Raw genomic sequence first — 9,544 nt, forward strand, 5'->3', positions numbered from 1 at the left:
AACTCTAATTTTAAAGATTTTTTTAATCTAAAAACCTCTATTAATAATTCATCAACTATAAAAAAAACTCTAAAATCACTCAAAATATGAAAATAAACCAAATAAAAAAGACTTTGATTTTAAAAAAATTGAGATTAACCTCATATTTTTTTCCATATTTTACATTGTGGTTTTTTATATCTTAATTTTATATTTTTACAATAAATATAGAAATAGATCACAAAAAGATTAAATAAAAAAGGAGGTGATTCATTATAGTTAAATGAGTGATTAATCTAGTGGGGACCCCTTTCCTTATTATTGTTGTCTTGTTTTGTGATGTCTGGTTCCTTCTCTGTAACTTAGGGTCCTCCTGCCTGCATCTTAACAAAAAGTTGATATGGTGATAGCTGACATGATACAGTCACTCTTCCTCCTCTCTCTCTCTCTCTCTTTTTAAAAAAAATTTAAATTTTATGCTTTTTTAAGGCTCTCTCTCTTTCTCTCTCTCTTTTTTTAAAAAATTTAAATTTTATGCTTTTTTAAAGTAAAAAGAATGGTCGTGGGTGTGACCATGGTTATCATTTAAAATACTATTATTTAAATTTAATTATTTTTAAAATACAGAAATAAACAAAATTAATTGAATTAACTAAATATTGTAAATATAAGAATAAAGTTTGACCAAATGCTTTTTTTATTAGAGCTTATTTATTGAATTAATATAAACATAGAGGTTTTTTCGGTGTGCATAATTCTATAGGTTAATTTTTAAATTAAAAAAAAAGTTGATTAGATTGACAATGTTTATAAAAAATAGCAATAAAATAAAAAAAATAACTTAAAAAATCGTAATATTACGAGGCCATTTAAAAGTTTACGAGGCCAGGTAGATATCCAAAACACCCTTGATATTTTTTAAATTATTTTTTCTAACATTAAAAGACATTTTGGACATGAAAAGTAGTTTTTTGTAATTAATATATTCAAAATTCTCAGATATTCATTATAATTTCATGATATCCCAAGAAATTTAGTGTATCTTACCCTAAAATCAATAATATAAAAAGATAATGTTTAAAATAGGGTTATATATGTAAAACACAGCATCTCTAACATATTTGCAAGATAGAGCACTCGATTATGTGTGAAGTTCATAATTTTTTTTTCTGGCTAGAAGCAATTGTACTTCAAAGGCACACCAACACCAAATATCAGTAGCTCAAAAGTATCACAAGACGAAAATAATACACCGAGGAAGTAGTAGAAAGTTTTTTTAGGGAAAAAAACAAAAAAAGAAAGGCAGCCTACCAGGCCACCTAACACATGACTTTGAAGAAGGGGAAAAACTAATTTATCCTTGTTTGTGTGAGAGTATAAGGTTATTTTTTGTTATTTTTTAAAATATTTTTATTTAAAAATGTATTAAAATAATATTTTTTTATTTTAAAAAATTATTTTAATATTAATACATCAAAATAAATTAAAAATATTTAAAAAATATTTTTTAATGAAAAAATATACAGGGTTTAATTGTTGTTATTTTTAAAATATATTTTTAATATTATTATATTAAAAAGAGTTTAAAATATAAAAAAAATAATTTTAAAAAAATTACTGAAATTACAGTGCAAAATAAGTCCAGATAAAAACAAAAATAGCAGAAAAGAGATAAAATTAAGAAACACGTGTCCACAAATGATGAAGAGCTGGCAAATAAATGCAGCGAGTGCATAAATATACCATTCCTCGAGAGTAGGAAAACCACCCTCAACTTCACACACAATCCAAATGAGTTCTCCGCTTCTTGCCATACTGGCCCCTCAATCAAAGAAAATCTGAATAAATTGTAAATTATTTTTATTTATTTTACAAAATAAATTAGATAATTTTTCTTTAAAAGAACTTATTATTCCTTTTGACAGGTTCTGATCATGCTTGATTTAATATTATTTTATTTTAATTAAATAACTTTTGTTAAATATTAAGAGAATTAACTAATTTGTAATTTACTGAAAAAAATATCGGGAAAGAAAGAGCACAACAACAACTCGAGTTCAAGGCCAGTAAGCTCTTGGCTGTCTCTTTGGTAAAAAACTAATAACCGATCCTTCTCTCTAATACCTTGCTCTCCCACGAAGAAAATCCGATCCCTTCTCTCTCTATCTCCCTCCATATTCACACCATAAACAGAGATACTAAATATTTTCATTTTTCGAACGTGAATCTGTTGTTTTTTCTTAACAGGTAAGCACTTCTGGGTTCTATTTGATTTTACGTTTCTTCTAACGGGTTCGTTTATATTTCCTGTAATATGTAAATAAGATTTTGGTTTTGATATGCGTATATGGTTTACGTTTTTGCTGTTTCGTTTTTTTTTTTTAATGCTGGCTGGTACATCTATATTTAGTGTTTTTGTTACCTTGTTTATTAGCTTATCTTTATTTTCTTGTGATTTTGTGATTCTATTTTTAGTTTTTTGATTGGCTATGGTGCTTGTTTTTTTTATGTCTTGTCATTTCTTCTGCATGATATTTGATAAACGGTTTCTGATTCATTTTGGGCAACATTAATTAAGGATCATTTTGGCCCTTCTTTTGTTGTTTCATATTATGCACAGAGCCTTATTTGAAGTTTGTCTTTCTGGGTTTTGCGTTTTCAGGGACGGAGAAGTGGGCGGGGTCGTGGCGATTCAGGCGATTTAAAGACCATCTGCGAGCATAATTTGGCAGTGGTTTGTTGCTGTTATTTGTGTATATCAGGATCCGAATCTGAGTCTTTGGTTCTTCTGGTGGGTTTTGGAGTCTGGTTTCAGAGACTCTTGAAGCTTTCTTTTATCAATCTGGACGATTCTATTTGACAGTAGTTAGTGCTCGCTGCGTTGAGAATTTGTAGAGATGTCGAGTTATATGGGTGTTCATGTATCCGATCAATGGCTGCAAAGTCAGTTTACGCAGGCTGAGCTTCGCAGCCTCAAGTCAAAAGTAAGTTTGTCTTTATGGGTTAGGTGTCTGAACTATTTTGTTTGTTATTAATTCTGCATTCATAGCAGGATGCTATGCATGCCTTTCCCTTTATTTTAATCTCTTCTTTGATTCTAGTTTATAGCAATGAAGAATCAAAATGGACAAGTTACTGTTGGAGATATGCCACCTCTGATGGTCAAATTAAACGCTTTTAATTCAATGTTTAACGAGGAGGAGATAGCTGGGATAATGAACGAGTCGCATGCCGACCTAAGTAATGAGATCGATTTTGAAGCTTTCCTCAAGGTCAGTCATCGTGTGTCTAATTTTAGTGTTTTTGTTGGTCCCATTCTCGTCGGCCTCCTCTTTTTATCAATTAAAATTCAGATGAGAGTTTTTCAAGCTAGCACTGTTGGAGCTTGCATCCCCATATACTGCCCAGAAGTTGGAATAAATTAGGAGGTAACATATTTATCCAATTGCACTGGCAGGCATACTTGCATTTACAAGGTCTAGCTACAGAAAAATCTGGGGCTTCTAAGCAGAGTTCATCTTTCCTCAAGGCCACAACCACTACTCTTCTTCACACAATTAGTGAATCTGAGAAAGCATCTTACGTTGCTCACATAAACAGCTATCTCGGGGATGACCCATTTCTGAAGCAGTTTCTTCCCATAGATCCAGCTACAAATGATTTATTTAATCTTGCTAAAGATGGAGTGCTATTATGGTATTTAAACCTGGTTTAGTTGATATGACCTGCTTTGCTTGTCCATGAAAACCGATATTGGTGGTGGTGTTGATTTTATCTTGTGGCTTTTGGTGCAGTAAACTCATCAATGTTGCTGTGCCAGGGACAATAGATGAACGAGCCATCAACACGAAACGGGTTCTCAACCCATGGGAAAGAAATGAGAACCATACCCTCTGCCTCAACTCTGCAAAAGCTATTGGATGCACTGTGGTTAACATTGGCACACAGGACTTGGTGGAAGGAAGGGTAAGTTTAGCTAATTTTGATTCTCACATGGTATCTTATGTGTTGTGGTCTAAAGGATTTTATTTTGTTTGTTCATTTTGCAGCCTCATCTGTTACTTGGGTTGATTTCTCAGATTATAAAGGTGAGCCTCAGGATTTTTGGTATGTTAATTTTGCACAGAATATACCTCATGGATTCAGTATGAAATACCAAGAAACTAGAACAACCATGTTGCAATTACCTTTTTGTCGTGATTGAAGATTTAAAATCTCTTGATATGACTGATTGGATTTGGTATATGACCTCATGTGGAATGCTGCAAAAGGATCCATATCACTAATCCCAGCTAGTTTGGGATTGAGGCCTGGTTGTTGTTTCTGTAGTAATTGAGTTTTTTTTTCTGTATCTTTTCCAATAATCTTATCTAATACAGAGTGCTATTATATCAGATTCAACTACTGGCAGATCTTAGTCTTAAGAAGACACCTCAGCTTGTGGAATTGGTGGATGCCAACAATGTAATGGAATTTTTTTCAAAATTTTTGCCAAAGTATTTTTTGTAAATTTATAAGCATTGAAGATTATGGATAATTGACCCAGCATGATCTTTTGTATCTTTCAGGATGTTGAGGAGCTTATGGGATTAGCCCCTGAAAAGGTCCTATTGAAATGGATGAATTTTCATCTCAAGAAAGCAGGCTACGAGAAACCTGTTTCGAATTTTTCTTCTGATTTGAAGGTACCAGCCATTTCAGTTGTATATGTAGTCTTGTTAACAATCACAAAGTTGTGAGGAGTCGTGTATTTATTCACTGATTATGCTCAAAATCTCTGAATTTAGGGGAAACTAAAATATCATAGGTTTTGTTTTTATCTAGAAAAGATTTGAATGGTTAAATGATGACTTGATTCGCATGTATTTGCTTCTTCAGAACATGGTAAATCTTTTGCTGTAGTTCATTGTAGATGTTCTTAGCTCCTTACTATTATGCTTCTCTACCCGTGCTATTTTTATCCATGCTTGATCTGATTTATCTTTCATTGTCTGATTATACCTAATATACTTGTAATAATGTCTTCTGTCAAACCTGTGTAGGATGGAAAGGCTTATGCATACCTGCTTAATGTTCTTGCACCAGAGCACTGCAGTCCATCTACATTGGATTCCAAAGATCCTAAGGAAAGGGCTAAGCTTGTTCTTGATCATGCAGAGCGGATGGACTGCAAACGATATTTAAAACCAGAAGACATCGTTGAAGGATCGCCAAATCTGAATCTTGCATTTGTGGCACAAATATTTCATCAAAGGTGGGAAACAAAAAGCATGGCAACATTTATTTTACTATGATGAAAACTTTTTCAAGGGTAGGTTAAAAAAAACCCAAGGTTTGGATTTACAGACACTAGTTAACTGGCTAAAAAAGCTGGCCTCTCCCCCCTCAACAATTGAACATGTGCAAGGGGGTTTCAGTCAAGTTTAGTTAACCATTTAACAAATCAGAGGCTGCTTTTGTCAAACTTGGATACTTTCAGGTAGCACCTGTAATTTTGCAATGCCCCGGGGGTCCCTATTAATTTACCCTTTTGTAAAAGTACCTCTCTCCTCCACTTTTATTTTTTGGCAGCTAAACATTGCAAGATTTCTTTGAAAATTAAGATTGGGCATGTTTGAAGTTTGTGCTTATAAGACATTATGCTGCTTAGGCCATCCAATAGTAATATGAAATTGAATCTGCTTTCCAGAAGTCAAGTTCAATAGCTCTTTTTTTCTCTTTTTTATAGTATTTTTATCATATAGAGTGTAAGTATCAATATCTGTAATATGAAATAGTTTGGCATGAAGTTCTGATGATTGGATAAACCAAAACATTTCCCATATGGGGAAACATGCAGTTTTTGGAAGGAAGTTTTTGTTTCAATAGGTATTATGGAAATGTGAACATTATCCAGCTGAACAGGAATTATAAAATACACATTATTTTCTTCACATAACTTTCCTACATGTTTACTCATTGTTTAAAACAATCAGCTCGTCAGTTTTTGTTATAGAATGTTTAAAGGCAGTGTCTTAGTGACAATTGATTATGAATTTCTTGCAGTAATCTTATGTTATCAACTTGGACTTGCCTTACATTCCTTCTCCAGATTTTGATTATCAGCTCCTCTGCTGATCTCTCTTCCCTTAATCAAATCTCTTCCTTAAGCTCATGATTGTATTGGCAATTTAGATTCTTTAACATCTGAACTCTGTCTCTTTCTATCAATATTTAATCTAATCTTGTAATTGAGAGGAAAGGATGGTATACATTTGCAGGAATGGCCTGACTACAGACAGCAAAAAGATTTCTTTTGCTGAGATGATGACCGATGATGTACAAACTTCTAGAGAGGAAAGATGTTTTCGACTATGGATTAACAGTCTCGGAATTGTTACATATGTTAACAATGTATTTGAGGATGTTAGAAATGGGTGAGTTGATTTTTTAAGCAACCGACATAAATGCAGCAAGTTACTGGCCCATTACTGGATGAATATTGTATTAACAAAGCTCAGGAAAATTTGCATGTATTTTAAAGAATTCTTGGAGTTGAAATCTTACATTTTTCATTTTAGTTCAGTATTATAGTTGTTTAATTCTGGCATCGAAGCTTTCAATTCACAATCTTGATTTCTAAATAACTATGCATGCAGATGGATGCTTTTGGAAGTGCTTGACAAGGTTTCTCCTGGATCAGTTAACTGGAAGCAGGCATCTAAGCCTCCAATCAAGATGCCATTCAGAAAAGTAGAGAATTGCAATCAAGTCATAAGGATTGGAAGACAAATGAAATTTTCCCTCGTTAATGTAGCTGGAAATGATATTGTACAAGGAAATAAGAAGCTCATACTGGGTAATTTCTATGATCTAGTCCTTGTTGAATCAGTGACTGAACTCTTTCTATAAATGTTCCTGATGTGATGTGCTTTTTTTGTTTCTTGATCTTTCTGGGCTTTCTTTCACCTTGATGAATTGAAACTTGCTAATAGAAGTTAAAAAATTACAGAGTGGAAACTAAGATAGAAGAGTTGTTTCACAATGTTACATATGCTGTTGCACAAATTTCTCATGCTCTCAAATGCATCTTATGTGTATGTTTTCCTAAATTTTAAAGCTGAATAAATCATAAATAAATTGATAGAATTTGAAAAGTCTCATTTTGGGGATTGCTTTGATGATTGTGTATGAACATCAGTGATTTTCTAAACATCTTGTGATCAAATAAGTGAAATATAGGCTGTGGGAGCAGAATTGTAAACTAGTCAATTGTGCTGCAAGACCTCTCCCTCTCTATCACTGTTAAAAATCATAACAAACATCACTCATATATTCTGCATATGCTCCGCCACTTTGAGATTGTAATGTGCACATGTATTCGAAGACATCCTTCTCCCATAACTTGGATGTGTATCAATGTCTTTTAAACATTTGTTTCCAGTTTGTCGTGTTTCTTTTTAAAAATTAAAATCAAAGCAACATTGATCTGGATATTAGAGTTGCATAGTTTATGTCCTTTTATACAGCCCTAGGATATCAGAACCTTTTTCTTTTATGGTTTCCCTTTGGTGGATAATGCATCTGAGGTGGACCTGATAGAAAAAGAAAATTTTGACCTTTATGGCATTACTAGACATTAACTTGCTCACCAAGTCCCCTTTTCTGTGAGAATCCCCTTTTCCCTTCCTTCCCAGTCTTAAATGGCCATGTGCAGTGCTGCAAACATCCTTAAACTGATTAGATTTGTTTCAGCTTTCTTATGGCAGTTGATGAGATATAATATGCTTCAACTTCTGAAGAACTTGAGATCCCATTCTCAAGGAAAGGAGATAACTGATGCAGATATTCTAAAATGGGCAAACAATAAAGTTAAACATACAGGAAGAACTTCCAAAATCGTGAACTTCAAGGTTAAACAAACTCTGGCATTTTGTTTAATGAACATGTCACCGGCCCACATCACTATTTCTTTTTGCTGTTATTAATTTCGAAGTTTAACAGGATCAGAGCCTGTCGAGTGGAATATTCTTACTTGAGCTTCTCAGTGCTGTTGAGCCAAGGGTGGTTAATTGGAACCTCGTCACCAAGGGTGAAAGCGGTATGTTGCGTTCTCCTAGCAAGTTCCCTTAATTTCTGGCAGATGAGAAATGACTTGTTATCCTTCTTATTTTGGTAGGAGTTGTTGTGCTCACCCTTCTTCTCTTCTTGCTTTGTAAATGTAGATGAGGAGAAGAGATTGAATGCTACATACATTATCAGTGTGGCACGGAAACTGGGCTGTTCAATTTTCCTGTTGCCTGAAGACATCATGGAGGTATGCATGCTACAGTGATGGTTTTTTTTTTAATTTGCTATAGGATATAGGTGAGATAATTTTTAGATGGCAGCTCCCCATTCTCTCTCTTTGCAACTTTGCAAGCCAACTGTGATTTGTGAGGCATATATTGTTATTTCAGGAGAAAGAACTGAATTATTGCGTTTCTTTCTGAAACTTGCAGCATCACTATTCACGCCAGCAGTGACGTTTATATATATATATATATATTTTCAGAGAGAGATGACCAGACTAATAATCATTGGCTATCTCTCCTACTACTCATGCTATTTTTAGATATTGAGATATAAAATTTGTAAACCTTTGCAAGAAACGTGTTCATTGAATTTGATCATTGTTACTGTGATCTGGTGGCAGGTAAACCAGAAGATGATTCTGACTCTAGCTGCCAGCATAATGTACTGGAGCCTGCAAAAAGCAGTGGAAGATGGGGAATCATCTCCATCCCCTTCTAATGGGACTTGTACCGCTACTCCTGATGCATCCCCAGCTCCATCTGTCAACGGCGAAGATGAAATTTCTTCCTTGGGTGGTGAAGTTTCAAACTTAAATATTGACGATGTTGCCTCCGACGCTACAGTCTCCTCACAGCTTGAGAACGAGGAATTTACTGCAGTAGAGTGAAGCACGAAGTATTGTAGCCTGCAAGATCAGCTTCAGTGAAATGGAAGTGAATACACATGTGCAGCTAGTCTACATATCTCTCCTTTACAGCGAAAACAAAATGTGCGAACAATAGGAAAATGAAGAGCAGATTTTTTGTAAATTGTGAATGCTTTGTGAAAGAAAGAGAGGTCATACTTCTGCGGCGTGTTCTTTTTTCCTTCTATACATAGTAGGTTGTTCCTTTTTTTATTATTATTTTTTTTAAAAAAAACCTCGTTTTTTTTTTATTATTTTTTTTTTAAAAAACCTCCTATTCTATAGCAAAATCTTATTTTTGGTTCTTACAATAGCAAGGACAAGGACAAGGACAAGACTCCCATCCTAAGTATAGGATTTCATTATTAAGGTCATCTATTCATATTTTCATTTGAACATGGCATTTTCCTAGGAGGAAGACAAAATAATTTCTTCATAATTTTGGACCTAACTCTTATATAACTTTATTCTGCCATGATATTTTAAGGTGTACTTTATATAGATGTAAAGGTAAAAGATAGGCCTAGAACTTTTATATGGAGGCCAAGATCCAAAAAGACCATTTTCAAGTCCAAATTATTGCAACAACAAAGAAGCCCAAATCTG

The 9,544-nt window shown here is 33.7% G+C and overlaps 1 protein-coding gene across 1 annotated transcript; it reads left to right on the plus strand.

Annotated features, from left to right (window-relative positions):
* The first annotated feature begins 2,010 nt into the window (after window positions 1-2,010).
* Window positions 2,011-9,103, plus strand: LOC105116110 (fimbrin-1-like). Its single transcript, XM_011013306.1, has 15 exons — window positions 2,011-2,226; window positions 2,642-2,963; window positions 3,081-3,251; window positions 3,437-3,675; window positions 3,774-3,945; window positions 4,029-4,067; window positions 4,375-4,443; window positions 4,548-4,664; window positions 5,022-5,233; window positions 6,240-6,395; window positions 6,618-6,817; window positions 7,714-7,871; window positions 7,963-8,059; window positions 8,184-8,275; window positions 8,654-9,103. The coding sequence occupies exons 2-15, from the start codon at window positions 2,877-2,879 to the stop codon at window positions 8,918-8,920; spliced, it is 2,076 nt and encodes a 691-aa protein (XP_011011608.1). The 5' UTR covers window positions 2,011-2,226; window positions 2,642-2,876; the 3' UTR covers window positions 8,921-9,103.
* The last annotated feature ends 441 nt before the right edge of the window (window positions 9,104-9,544 follow it).

The sequence above is a fragment of the Populus euphratica genome, unplaced genomic scaffold (assembly GCF_000495115.2).
Source record: "Populus euphratica unplaced genomic scaffold, PopEup_1.0 scaffold853.1, whole genome shotgun sequence".
NCBI lineage: Eukaryota > Viridiplantae > Streptophyta > Magnoliopsida > Malpighiales > Salicaceae > Populus > Populus euphratica.